The sequence below is a fragment of the Perognathus longimembris genome, chromosome 7 (assembly GCF_023159225.1).
Source record: "Perognathus longimembris pacificus isolate PPM17 chromosome 7, ASM2315922v1, whole genome shotgun sequence".
In the NCBI taxonomy this organism is placed as follows: Eukaryota; Metazoa; Chordata; class Mammalia; order Rodentia; family Heteromyidae; genus Perognathus; species Perognathus longimembris.
The window spans coordinates 7,391,125-7,404,836 of NC_063167.1; the positions used below are offsets into that span (position 1 = coordinate 7,391,125).

The 13,712-nt window shown below is 56.1% G+C and overlaps 1 protein-coding gene and 1 non-coding gene across 2 annotated transcripts; one reads left to right on the forward strand and one right to left on the reverse strand.

Annotated features, from left to right (window-relative positions):
- The first annotated feature begins 1,805 nt into the window (after positions 1-1,805).
- LOC125355853 lies at positions 1,806-1,921 on the forward strand. Its single transcript, XR_007211774.1, has one exon. It is a non-coding gene; the product is annotated as a U5 spliceosomal RNA (small nuclear RNA).
- Positions 1,922-4,801: 2,880 nt separating this feature from the next.
- Positions 4,802-10,479, reverse strand: Kiaa2013 (KIAA2013 ortholog). The gene is made up of 3 exons (XM_048350245.1): positions 9,417-10,479; positions 6,811-7,664; positions 4,802-5,404 (listed from the first exon to the last, which is right to left on the reverse strand). Exons 1-3 carry the CDS (start codon positions 10,462-10,464, stop codon positions 5,387-5,389), a joined length of 1,920 nt encoding a protein of 639 aa, XP_048206202.1. The 5' UTR covers positions 10,465-10,479; the 3' UTR covers positions 4,802-5,386.
- Positions 10,480-13,712: the final 3,233 nt, after the last annotated feature.

Consider the following 13,712-nt stretch of genomic DNA (forward strand, 5'->3'; position numbering starts at 1 on the left):
GGCGAGGCCTGGCTGATGTCTTCTGACAACTTGTCAGGCAGGGGTGAGCCATGGCGTTCCTCAGCCCTGCCATCACCAAAGCCAGAAACCACAGAGATTGATTGCCCATGGCTTTAGAGGCTGGGGAGCCCGCAATCCAGGCACAGGGGTGTCGGGGGACCCTGTTTCTCTCAGATGGCCACTCCCCCCCCCCCCCCCCCCGCCCCGCATGGCCGAGGGTAGAGAGGAACCAAGTTCCTCATGCAGGCCTTAGAAAGGGCACTAATCCTACCCCACAAGGCCCATCACTCACGTGTGTGTGTGTGTGTGTGTGCGTGTGTGACAGAGAGAGAGAGTGTGTACTGGACTTTAAACTCAACTCAAGGCTTCAAACTCTTGACTGGCATTGTCCACGCATAGCTGTGCTCAGCGACTTGAGCCACAGCTCTACTTCCAGCCTTTTGCTGGTTCATTACAGACAAGGGTGTCGCCGTCCACTGTCTGCCCAGGCTCCCTTCCAGCCTCCCCTCTCAGCTCTCCGTCTCCCCAGCAGTGAGGACTACAGGCCGGTGCTGGGGTTTGAACTACGGGGGCCTTGTGCTCTTGCTTGGCTTTCTGTTGTTCTTTCTGTCTTTCTGGCTGGGGCTCTGTGTCCTGTTTTTGAGGTAGGCCCTCCTGACTTTGCCAGTGTGGACCTGGAGGTGGACCTCCTCTGCCTCCCGAGGTGCTGGGATTACAGGCATGGGCCACCCTGCCCACTGCTCTGCCTCTTAACCCCCGCCACTCCTGGGGGTTAGGCTCCAAAGCGGGGGCCTGGAGAGAGGGAAGGGGGGCTCCCAGGGCAGGTGAGACCCCCTTTGAGGGAGGGAGCCTGGGGCTGCAGACCTGAGGGCACAAGACCGTCGCCCCTTACATGAGATTTCTTGGGGGGGGGGGGGTTGAAGGCAGGACCAAGGCAAGAGAAGGGGTTCAACCGCTGTGTCACAGTGAGAAATGGAGTCCTCTGGGCTTCGGGGCTTTTGTAGACACTCATCCAAGGTTTGCCCAGTGGTTTGTTCTCGGCCCCCCCCCCCGCCCCCCGCCCCCCCAGTTCAAAGAGCTGAGGAGACAGGGACCGGGTGGACCCGGGTGGTAAGAGGAGGCGCTACCAGGGAGTAGCAGCGTGGGGATGAGACTGGGACACGAGTGGGCTTTGCCTCGGTCAGTGTCTGCTCCCTCCCGGCAATGTCTCGCCTGCCCCCCACCCCCACCTCCTGTCTCTCCCAGGCGCCCCACCTTTTGCTGGAGGAATGGGTGCCAGGAGGCTCAGGATCACCTGGAGCAGGTCAGAGGTTTCTGCTTCCTAAGAGGCAGCAGGTGATGCCTGGAAACAAGAGGACGCTCCCCTCCATTCACTCCGCAAACCGCTCGTTGTCCCCCCTGCCTGCAAAGACCATTTGGCCTAAAGCCACAGGGTCGCCGACTACAAACGCGCCATTAGACCTTTCCCGGGACCCGGGCGGTCTGGGCGCCGCGCTGCCCTCTAGTGGTGCCGAGCGGTCTAGCAGGGAGCCGCTCGAGCTCTTGACGGCATTTCCGGAAACTGGAGCCTGGAGACAGACTTATTTGCATACCCACAATGCATTGCAGAAGCCATTTCCTACTTTAAAGTTGTTCGAGTCTCCTTTTTACCTTCCACCAATTTCTTTTTCACAAAAGTGGAATTCCAGTTTTGGGTTTGTCTTCGGGACATGAAGGCAGAAGTCACTAATTCTTTCAAGAATAATCACCATTAGAGAATTAGGTCTATCCGTCACCTGAGGACTATGTGCCCAGGAGCGGAAAGCATACTCTGGTTTCTCTTCAGATCGTATAAATCTTTCGCCTTTTACTAAAGATTTCCGTGGAGAGGAACAACTCTGAGTCTTAAACCAATTTTTTGAGGCCTTGCGCTTGCGAGGCTACTGATCGTGTACAAAAATAGACGCTAAGCCCATGGGTTTTAAGTTGTTACTTACCTGCTCGTGTTTAAGTTGTACGTAGTTGGGAGCTAAAGCTTGCATGTGTAAGTAGTTAATTTTACCACTATTCTCTGAGATAGTGCTTACTTCTGGAGCTTAGGCAGGAAGAAGAGTTTAAAGGGGGGAGGGATCAGTTGGAGATGGTTTCTAATGGGCTTGAGGAGAGTTGAAAGGACTTAGATGAAAGTATTTTAGTTCATTTTAGGCCACAACTTTGGTTCGCAGTGCAAGCCCAGCCCTTAAGGTAGGCTGGGAATTGTAGTTCTCGTAGGTTGGGGAGATTGCAAAAGCTGACTGGCAGTGTAGGAGGAAGCGCAACGCGGCGGGAGCAGGGGTCGAAGGGCGGGGATAGTTAGGGAGATCAGGGGTTGAAGGGCGGGGATAGTTAGGGAGATCTCACGGGAGCAGGGGTGAAGGGTCGGGAGGGTCCTGTCCATGGCAGTAAAATGCCTGCCGGGTCAGTGCTCTCTCTGGGCTCCGCCGACAGGGGAGGGGCAGGGACGGCTGTGCTCGGGACCTTCTTGCAGAGTTCTCAAATGAATAAAGCACTTAGAATTGCGAAAGGAGCAGTGGGGCCCCTGGGGAAATACTTGCTGTGGCTTCTGAGGGGCAGCTAGGAGCTGGGATGGACTTACAATGCTTCCCTGTAGGCAGGCCAAGAATTAGTCTGTCCTGGGAGAGGGCAACCTGCTGGTCATGCCCAGCCCACTACCTCCCTCCCTGTAACCTCTCGGGAGTCACTCTTGTTCAGAAGGTCTCAATATGGTCAAATGAGGTAATGACTCATCCTCATTAGGTTTAGGAGAAAGCTATAACGACATCAGGGAGCAGAGATCACCCACCGCCCTTGCTGGGGCGGGTGCTAGGGTTACAGGTGTGCATCACCACCCTTCCACGGGCCTGCTTAGTGCCTCAAAAGCCACCATTGCTGTGAAGTGGAGCCAGCCACCCCTTGCCCTTGGAGGTCAGGGGTGGGGTAAAGGAACCCCAGCTCGCTACCCTTGCCGCCCGCTGTCTTCTCTTACAGATATGGCTGCCAGCACACGTCTCCGCCTAGGATGCAGGCGTGAGCTACCTGTGCCTGGATTTTTTTTCTTTTAAAGCACCTTCAACGAGGTACAGATCCTGCAGCCGGTTTGTGTGTGTATGTGTGTGTGTTTCCTCCAGAGGTCTTCTGCTCCTGCCGGGTGACCAGCAAACAGCTCACCCCGGCCAGCTGCGCCGGGAGTCTATCCCTGGACTTCCACTGACTGAAGCCACGGGTGAATCATTTGGCTAAGTGTTCACTGAGAATATGGCACTTGGGATGACAGAGTTAGGGAGTGTACTGTACTGCGCTGGTCGTGGGGCTTGAACTCAGGGCCTCTCACACTTGCTTTTTAAAAAAAGTGTTTTTTTGGCCTGGCACTGGTGGCTCATGCCTATAATCATATCAATTCAGGAGACTGAGATCTGAGGATCGTGGTTCAAAGCCAGCTGTGGCAGGAAACTCTGGGAGACCCTTATCTCCAGTTAACTAGCAGAAAACTGGAAATGGAGCTGTGGCTCAAAGGGGTAGAGTGCTACTAGCCCTGAATAGAAAAGTTCAGCAATAGCTTTTAGGCCCTGAGTTCAGGCCCCACAAATATACTTTTTTTTTTTTCAAGCTAGGCATGGTAGCTAACATCCCAGCTATATAGGAGGGAGAGACTAGGAGGGTATTGTTTCAAGTTCAGCCCAGCAAAAAGGGAGATACCTTAACAAATAGCATGGATGTGTTGGTATGGACCTATATCCCAGCTATATGGGAGACATGGATAGGATTGTAATTCAGAGCTGCCACAGGCAAAAAAAAAAAAAAAAGACCTGGGGGCAGGGGGACTAAAAAGGTGCTTTAAAAAAAATCCAGGCACAGGTAGCTCACGCCGGCAATCCTTGGTGCTCAGAAGGCTGAGGTCTGAGGATCTTGGTTTGAAGCCAACCAGGGCAGTTAAGCGTGTGAGACTCCCGTCTCTAATTAACCACCAAAAAGGCTAGAAGTGGAGCCAGGCTTAACTGGCAGAGCACCAGCCTTGAGGGCTAAAGCTCAGGGATAGCACTCCGACCCCGAGTTCAAGCCTTCGTAGCTGTGTACACACACACACAATGTTCAGCCATTTAACGACTTGGTAGGCGCCAGACACAGGCTCATTGTCACATTCGTGGGCGTCTGGCACACTGGGTTCCAAGCTCAGCAGAGAGCCAGAGCCACACTTGGTGACTCCTGGTGTCTGGCAGCTTGCAGCCTGATGGAAGTGGAGACCACATCACGGTGTACACAACCCAGCGGCACCCCCTACCCCAGCTTCTCACTCGCGGGGGAGGGGGGGCTGAGTGTGTGTGGGGTGCCCGGCAGTGGGAGGGCTGAGGACTGAGCACTAGAACAGCAGGGGCTCGCAGGGCAGCCTGGGGCACCTGCTTATGGCCCCTAACCTCTCCAGGCCCAGACCAGCAGCTCCTTGGGGGCACCAACTGCACTCTGAGTCATGGCTGAAACAGGGCCTGGGGCGCAGGCCCAGAGAACCTGCTCAGTCCTGGAATGGACAGCCGCCCCCTTTCCTCTAAGAGGGGAGCCTGCTTCGTTTTTCCCATTGCTGCCCCGTGTCTAGGAACCCCCTCCGCCCCCCAGGATCTGAAGCAGGGACAGACAGGGCCGGCTGCCCCCCGCCAGCCCTGTGAGCGGCCTTAGCAGGAGTGGCCATGGGGGGGGGGGCTGGCGCATGTCCTGCCTCCGAACCCCCATCTAGGGACAGGGAGCGGGTGAGGAAGGGGCCCGAGGCTGTCACACACGCCAAGCACCTAAGAAAGCTTGAAAGGTATTTATTTAAAAACAGAACAAAAAAAAAGCTTTGGTATTTCAAAACCAACAATCATCCGTTGCTAGAAACACCCCCCAAAGCCGGAAAGTACAAACCCGCAGGCCCCGCAAGCTCAGGACGAGAGGCGACGCGGTGCAGGCGACGCGGCTCAGACGTCGCCGCCCGCGCGCCCTCGACTGCGGAGGCAAAGGCCACCCCGAGAAACCCCACAAAAATAAATTAGAAACTCAAGAAAGAACACGTTAAGTTAGGAAAAGAACACGTTTTTCCTAAAGGAGTCTTTTCAACACAGGGCCTGCTTCCTGGGACCCGAGAGAGGGGGTGGGGAAGGAGGGAGTCTAATTTCAAGTATTTTCCATATGGGTTCGTTTTATTGAGTGGAAAGCTTCCAGAAGTCCGCCGGCCCCTCCGCTTCCAGTGCAAACGCGTCTCCACACGCTTCTGCCTCACTGTCCCCCACAAGGCACAGAGGGTGGGTGCTTCCGGGTCCCCCGATCACTGCGGCGGGATGCCCGGGGCTGGGTGTCTTGTGCAAATGGCGGCCGAGAGCAGGACTCGCACGCAGTTCCCTCAGACACTGGGGTCTTCCTGTTCGATTAGCGAGACAAAACATTACCCATTACTGACGGCAGCCAGCCTGAGGACCACGAAGAAACACAAGGGGGCGGCCCCGGGGGCTCCCCCCTGTAATCCTCGCTACGCAGAAGGCTGAGGTCTGAGAGTGGCGGTTCAAAGCCAGCCCGGGCAGGAAAGTCCATGAGACTCTTGCTTCCTCCAGAAAACCAGAAGTGGAGCTGTGGCTCCAAGTGGTGGAGCACTGGCCTTGAGCAAAAGAGCTCAGGGACAGCGCCTAGGCTCCGAGTTCAAGCCCCACAACCTACCAAAAAAATAAAAAATAAAAACAAAACCAAACCCTGCTGGCTGGCCCAGGACTAGGCTAATTCTAGTCTGGGCTCAGTGGCCTCAGGCTGATGAGACACAGCCCAGCTTGAGTGTGTGAGTGTGTGTCTGTGGGGGGGGGGGCATAGGTCAGTCCTCTACTGACGGCCGGGTAGGAAGTGGGCATCTAGGGAAGGCCTCCTAGGTGAGGAGGCCTTGTAGACGAGTCACGGCATATAGCCCAGGCTGGTCTCTTAACTTGGGATCCTCCCAGGTGCTGGGATTACAGGTGTGCACCATATACCAGGCCCAGCACATATACACTGGGTTTTGTTTTGTTTTTTTGTGGTACTGGTGTTTGAGCCCATGGTCTCAGGCATCTTAGTCAAGCGCCTTTACTGCTTGAGCCACGTGCCTAGCATTTGCACACACCCCCCTCCCCCACATTGGTCATGGGGCTTGAACTCAGGGCCTGGGCACTGTCCCTAAGCTTTTCTGCTCAAGGCTAGTGTTCTACCACTTTCTCTGGTGGTTAAATGGAGATAAGAGTCTCTCAGATTTTCCTGTCCTCGCTGGCTTTGAACCACAGACCTCAGAGCTCAGCCTTAAGTAGTTAGGATGACAGATGTGAGCCACCGGTGCCCCCAGCTTGTGAGCTTTTTTCACTCAAAGACAGCCCTATGCTACTTGGGCCCCAGCTCCGCGTCCAGCTTTCTCATGGGCAGAGACATTAGTCACAGACTTCCTTGCCCAGGCTGGCTTCGAGCCTCAATCCTTAGATCTGGGTGTGAGCTGCGGGCACCCTGTATCAGGTAACTCTTGACCCTGATTTCACGAGTTTATACCTAGGGTCCCTGGGACGAGGGTCTTTGGAGCCCAAGCCAGGGCTCAGATTAGCCTCTGCTCCGGTGTGATGACTTCACGACTCCAGCGTCTCCCTTGTAAACTGGAAGATAGCCCTGTCACGCGTTACTGGACATTGAGAGCGGCAGGCCTGGCCAGGAAGGACTCCCCACTCCCGCCCCTGGTGGCCCCTGAAAGGCCACCTTTCTCGGACACAGGACTGAGTGAGCGGAAGCCTCTGTCTTCGCGCGAGTACTATGAGGGCGTCCTACCTTGCTCCTGAAGAGGGGCTTGGCTCCAGGCCCGCAGTACTCATTGTAGATGAGCTTGAAGAGGAAGAGATGGAAGAGGGTGATGAGGGAGGCCACGCTGAACCAGAAGAGGAAGGGCAGCCCGGGGTCCTGCTGGGCCATGTGCTCGTCGTGGGCCAGGATGGCCTTGAGGTGCAGCGTGTGCCGCAGGTCCTGCAGGTGCCTGAGGTCGGTGGAGAGGTACAGCAGGGGCGTGATGGGCTGCGTCACCATGACGGAGAAGGTGTGGCCCCCGGGCGCCGAGGTCAGCTCCACGGGCTCCTGCAGGCAGCCCGCCTCGCACGCGTACATCTTGCTGGGCTGGCCGCGGGGCTCCACCGACACGTGCAGGTAGGGCTTGCCCTCCGCGTCCAGGAGCACGGCCAGCTCCAGGTGGTCGTTCTTGTAGCGGATGCCATGCAGCGCGTAGCTGTTGTGCAGCACGTCGGGGTCGGCCTGGAACTGCAGGTGGTTCTCGGTGAACTGCAGCCCCCCGAAGCTGAGTACCATGCCTTGCAGGATGCCTGGGGCGCCCACCCTCACCAGCCCCTTGCAGCCGCGCTTCTGGAGGGTCAGCCTCCACAGGTCCGCGAGCTGCAGGATCTGCTGCGCCGAGGACAGCCGGCTGGGCCACAGGTTCTCGGCGTGCATGGTGGCGTGGCCGCTGAAGCAGTGGTCTTCGTAGCTGAGCGTGGACTCCATCTGGTCTCGCTCCTTGCGGCTCAGGGATGGGCTGAGCAGCGGGGCCGGCGAGCAGGACAGCATGTAGTAGAGCGTCAGGTTCACCGTCAGGCCGGATGGCGTGTGGGCGTCGGTGATCTTCTTCATCTCCACCCCTGAAGCGTCACAAGGGCTGCAGGTCAGGCCTCAGGGGTGCAAAAAGCGCGGGAGAAAACTACCCTGCCCAGCCAGTGCCACCAATGAGCCCACAAGCCTGAACCCTGAAGTCCCAGTCAAACACAGCAGGCCCCCTGCCAGCCCCGCCTTGAATGGCACTGCCCACACCTGTAGGAATTTGGGTATCAGACAGATACCCCCCACACACACACACATGTTGGGTAGCATACAGGTATCTACCACATTTGAATGAATTCTAGACTCACAGGGCTACCCACCCTGGTGGTGGTCACCTGGACAGCTGGCAGGCATTTTGAACCCAACATGGTTTGAGCCAAGTCCCAGGTTTTCTCCAAGCACCTGCTCACACCCACCAGCTGGGAGTCACCTCCCAGGCCCCAGAAGCACCGCCTCCCAAAGAACCGAGACCCACCCACCTCCCTCCTCCTCCACAGCCGTAAGCCTGGTGCCCTCTCTCCTCACCCAGGCTCCTTCCAAACCCGCTCACCAGTCTGCTTTTGTCCCCCCCATACAGCAGCCGAGGGGATCTTTCCAAACACATCGACTGCTCACACCTCCGCCCCACTTCCCATCCTTCTTAGAACAGAACTCCCGGCTCTGAGGACTTGGTGGGTACGGCCACCCTGGCCTTTCTCGCCAGCTGCCGGCCGCTCAGTCTAACCTGCTCCTCTCCTGGGCTGTACGCAGCGGGCACGGCCTCTCCCCAGCTCACCATTGACTACTTGCTGTCACTGGGGTCTCAGCTGTGTCTGGACACGGGAGGACTCCCTCAGGGCGAGCTGCAGCCCTCTGCCCCCCTCCCTCGCCCCCCACTACACTTTGGACTCCTGGCCATAGCGGTTTTATTCTAGAGCTGTCTTAAGCACCAAGAAACCAAGAACTGTGCTTTGCTCACCCTCACCCCTCATCCCCCCCATAGAACAGGATCAAGCTGCAGCATTGGAAAAACACCTGTTGAGTAAATTCCCCAACACCAAATGTAAGATAACGCAGGAAGGCGAAACCTGTGAACAAGACTCCCCAGGAGAGAACTTCAGCCGACCTGGGACAGAACCTGGGGATCCCCCTATTGCAACCTGTTTTTATTTTCTTCCTTTTTTTTTGTGCTGGTACAAGGGCTTGAACTCTGGGGTGGGTGCTGTCCTCCCCTTACCTTTTTCACTCACAGCTGGCACTCTGCCTTGTAAGACACAATTCCATTTCTGGGTTTGGTTGGGTTTTCTTTGTTTTTTCTTTTTTGGGTGGGGGGAAGTGGAGCATTGATGGTTCACTGCAGGTTAAGAGTCCCATGCCTGCCCAGGTTGGCTTCGAACTCCAATCCTCAGATCTCAGCCTCCTGAGTAGCTAGGATTGGAAGATGTGGGCCACTGGGGGACTGGGGAGGGGGCACCTAGCTTGCTTTTACCCTTTCTGAACTGACCTTAAAAAAACTTTACCTGCTCAAATCAGCCCTCACCCAAAACCAAGTAGCAAGACCCGACCTTTCCTCTCACTTCCTCATAACAATCTCATGAACGCCTTCTGGTAGGTGTTACTTAAAAGCACAGTTAGAAAATGCAGACCCGGAGAGACAGGACCTGAATCCCAAGTCTCACAGCTACTAAGTCATTCAGCAGAACGCCAAGGACCCAATCAAGGACGGGGCTCAGGTGACACCTTCAGTGTCACCTCTACAGAGGGCACGGGTGAACGGAGTGCACCAACCTCCCTGGCCCCGCGGCCCCCCTCACCTGGGCTGAACAGCTGAGCCCAGAGGCGCTGGTGGTCCTGCAGCAGCTGCGCTGACGGCATCTCCAAGAGCTCCAGCATCTCCTTCCGGGCCGCGTCCTGCAGCGCCTGGAGCTCCTTGGCGGCCTTGCTTTTGAGCACCTGCGGGCTGATGGGGCCGGAGACGTGCACCACCCACGGCACCGTCTCGTCCAGCTGCGTCTTGGGAGCCACCTGCAGCAGGTTCACCAGTTTCTTGGCGGCCACCACCACCAGGTGCACCATCCCCGAGGGCAGGGGCGCGGACCGGCCCGAGTAGAGGAGGAACTGATGATCTCCGGCCTTCTCCAGGGTGCTGGTGAAGGCCTTGGGGCCGGGGCCGGCGGTGGGGCCCGCCGTGTGCAGCGCGGCCACGCGTTCCGTGGGGTTGTTGAGCTGGATGCGCTGCACGTACACGTGCGGCCGGCCCCGGTGGGCCAGAAAGTCCTCCTGCAGCAGCACGCAGTCACGGCCCGACGCCGAGGCCAGGCCGGAGGCCGAGGCGGGCCCGGGTCCCGCGGCGGCGGCGGCGGCGGCGGCGGGGCCCGACCCCGGGGTCCCCAGCTGCAGGCAGCGCACCCGGCGCAGCAGCCCTTCCCGCAGCAGCAGCACGGCCTCGCCGGCCTCGGCCAGCACGTTCGCCGGGCGCAGCTGCACGAAGGGGGCGAAGTCCGGAGCCACGGCGGGCTCCCGCTCCCCGGGGGTCACCCACAGCCGGTTGGCGATCGTGTCCAGGGCCAGGAAGCCGTTGCCCACCAGGGCCGGCACGCCGGGGCCCGGGGCCGCCGCCTCCCCGCGCGCCCGCAGGCCGCGCCAGGCGCGCGTGGCCGCCTCCAGGCAGGCGGCGGGCTCGGCGGCGCCCGGCTCGCCGCGGGTCCAGGGCGGCAGGCGCAGGCCGCCCGCCGCGCGCCGCGCCCCGGAGCCCGCGAGCCACAGCAGCAGCAGCAGCAGGCCGAGCAGGCCGAGCAGGCGGCGGGCCCAGCTGCTCGACAGCAGCCCCGGCAGCCCCTTCAGCCGCTGCTGCAGCCACATCGGGCCGCCGGGTGCGGGCGACGGCGCGGGGGCGGCCGCCGGGACCGCCGCCCCCGCCTCACTCCTGCGGCCCCGACCGCCGCGCCCACCGCGACGCCCGCCACAGCCCCCTCAGCCGCCGCCGCCGCCGCCGCTTCCTCCTCCTCCTTCCTCGTCGCCTCCCCGCCGTCACGCGACGCCGGCCGTAAAGCGCCGCCAAGCTTTTGCGACAGATGGAAAAGGGGCGGCCGCGGAGGGTGGGAGGGGGAGCTCGGAGCGGAGGGGGCGGGGCCTCTAGGGGGCGGGGCCCGAGCCGTCGGAGGCGGGGCCACTGTCTTCCTGCAGGAGAGTGTTGCTAATTACCAGTTAAAAACTGAAGAGCGGCTCAAGTGGCAGAGTGCTCGCCTTGAGCAGAAAGAAGCCAGGGACAGTGCTCAGGCCCTGAGTTCAAGCCCCAGGACTGGCAACAACAACAAAAAAAAATTAAAGAGAGGGCTGGAAATGCGGCTTAGTGGTAGAGTGCTTGCTTAGCATTGCTGAACCCCGGGGTTCGATTCCTTGGCTCAAGTGGTAGAATACTAACTAGCCTTGTCCAAAAGAAGCTCAGTGACGGTGCCCAGACCCTGAGTTCAAACCCTAGGACCAGCAAAAAAAAAAGATTTTAAAAAAAGAACTCATTAGAGCTGATTTATGTAACTAAATCTTCTGTGCATCACCTTTTTAACAACAACAAAATTAAATGAATAAATAGATCACTGAGTCAGCCAAACTGAACACATGTTGGGCCTCATTTACAATCTGATGGATTCAACAGCCCTAAGAATAAGAAAAATTAATGATGGTTTCTGTAAAAATGATATTTACTGAGAAAAAAGTAAAATAAAGGAAAAGTAACCACTGGGAACTGGACTTCCTAGGAAATATTTTGTTGGCAATTCTTCCAGACTCCTCTGATTCCAAGTATACCAGACTGGGGACACAAATCCAGCTCAGAACTGTTTGTTTCTAGACTACATGTGACTTTTAATTCATTATGTAATATACGACACTAAAGTTTCATATTTTGAAATACCTGTAAGTTGGAAATTGTGAATAAAGAAAGAAAGAAGGAAAGAAAAAGAAAGAAAGAGAAAAGAATTTTGCTTTGTATCTTGAGATAAAAAAAAATTGACTTGAGCTCATGGACAGACAATGGGTGATTGTTTCCACGTTGGTTTCTGGACATTCCAGCCAGACAGGGATTCACAGTTTGGCTGAAAATTAAACAGTCCTTTGAGGTGGCTTCTTGTGGACCGGGAGCAGACACTGGAAAGCTTGCCATTTTGAAAGATTATCAGGCTGGGCACTGCTACCTCATGCCCGTAATCTTAGCTACTCACAAAACTGGATTCTGAGGATTCTGCTTTGAAGCCAGCCTGGGCAGAAAAGTACGTGAGACTCTTATCTCCAATTAATCAACAAAAACCTTAAGTGGAGCTGTGGCTTAAATGGTAGCATGCAGGGCTTGAGTGGAAAAAAGCAAAGGGGACAGTGGCCAGGCCCTGAAGTCAAGCCACAATATAAAGAGGAGGAGGAGGAAGAGATGAGAAGGAGGAGGAGGAGGAGGAGGAGAAGGAGATGAAAGGAGGAGGAAGAGGAGGAGGAGGAAGAGGAGGAAATTTTAGCAGATGGATATGCTTGCATCTTACTTTTTTTTTTTTTTTTTACTTAAAAGTCATGGCTTGGAAATTCTACTACAGTTATTACTGGGGCTAAGTGGCAGTGAGTGGGAACAGCCCATCTGGAACACAGTGTCCATCCCACTGAGGCTGTAGCTCTTAGGCCAACCAAGGAAATGAATAATATAAGGGGATGAAGGCATGAAAAGCCTCTGTGGCTCAGGGAAGCTGCCCTCCAGGCCGGCTGTCTGTCTGGGTACTTTCCCAGTAAAGCCCTGCGCCTTTAACACAGCACAGCACGTGTTGCACGTACTGGGAGCAACATCTGGGCGGCAGCCACTGCTGGTTAAAGAGACAGGCCTTCCAGGATGAAGCTTGGACCATGTTCAAGTTCCAGCAAACAGGAAACAGACACCAAAAGGATGGAGGGTGGGCTTCCCCCAAGCAAATCCTTCCTCGCTGAGAAGCCGGTGGCCTCCAGAATTGATTTCCCTCTGCTTTACAACTCTGCACAAGGATTTCTTTCTTTCTCTTCCTTCCTTCCTTCCTTCCTTTCTTGGTTGTGAGGCTTGAACTTGGGCACTGTCCCTGAGTGCTTTTGCTCAAGGCTAGTGCTCTACCACTTTGAGCCACAGCACCACTTCCAGCTTTTGAGTGGTTAATTGGAGATGAGTCTCACAGAGACTTTTCTACCTGGGCTGACTGACTTGGGACTGCAACCCTCAGATCTCAGCCTCTTGAGTAGGATTACAGGCGTGACTCAGTGGTGCCCGGCTAGGATTTTTATAATACATCTATAATACATCACTGCCAAGGTTCTCTTTAGACTCTAGCACATTATAGTTAGAACTGGGTTCAGCTTGGCACCAGTGGCTTATCTGTAACCCTGGCAGTTTAGGAGGCTGACTGAGGGTTGAGGTTTGAAGATCACTGGGGCAGACAAATGCCAGAGACTCTTATCTCCAGTTCACCACCAAAAACACACCTGGTACCAGAAACACACACACACACACACACACACAAACACACACAAATGCTGTCATGGGCTGGGAATATGTCTCAGCAGTGGATTTTCTTGCCTCTCATGCATGAAGCCCTAGGTTCAATTCCTCAGCACCACATACATAGAAAAAGCCAGAAACAGCGCTGTGGCTCAAGAGGTAGCAGTGCTAGCCTTAAGCAAAAAGAAGCCAGGGACAGTGCTCAGGCCCTGAGTTCAAGCCCCAGGACTGGAAAAAAAAAAAAAAAAACAGCTGCTGCCTCACATCAGTTGTGTGACCTCAGGCAGATTGCTTTCCTTTTTGAACCCCAGTCTCCTCATTTTGCAAGTGAGTGCAATAGTGTCTAACACACAGGGCAGTGAGCACGGAGTAAGAGAGAGTTTTGGGAAGTGGAACAGCCATCCACAGATTAGCTTGTTCCTTCTGAGCTCATCCCTGCCTTTCCTCCTCACTGAAAAACATCCGGTGGATTCTGGCATAGTGATTTTTGTCCCCAGCTGCATATTAGTCCCAGCGGGGCTCCCAGCTGGGAGTCAGAGGCTCATCTGTGTCTGTCCCTTTTACTTGTGTGACCTTGGACTTCTTGCCGAGTCCCCCAGGGCATGGCTTC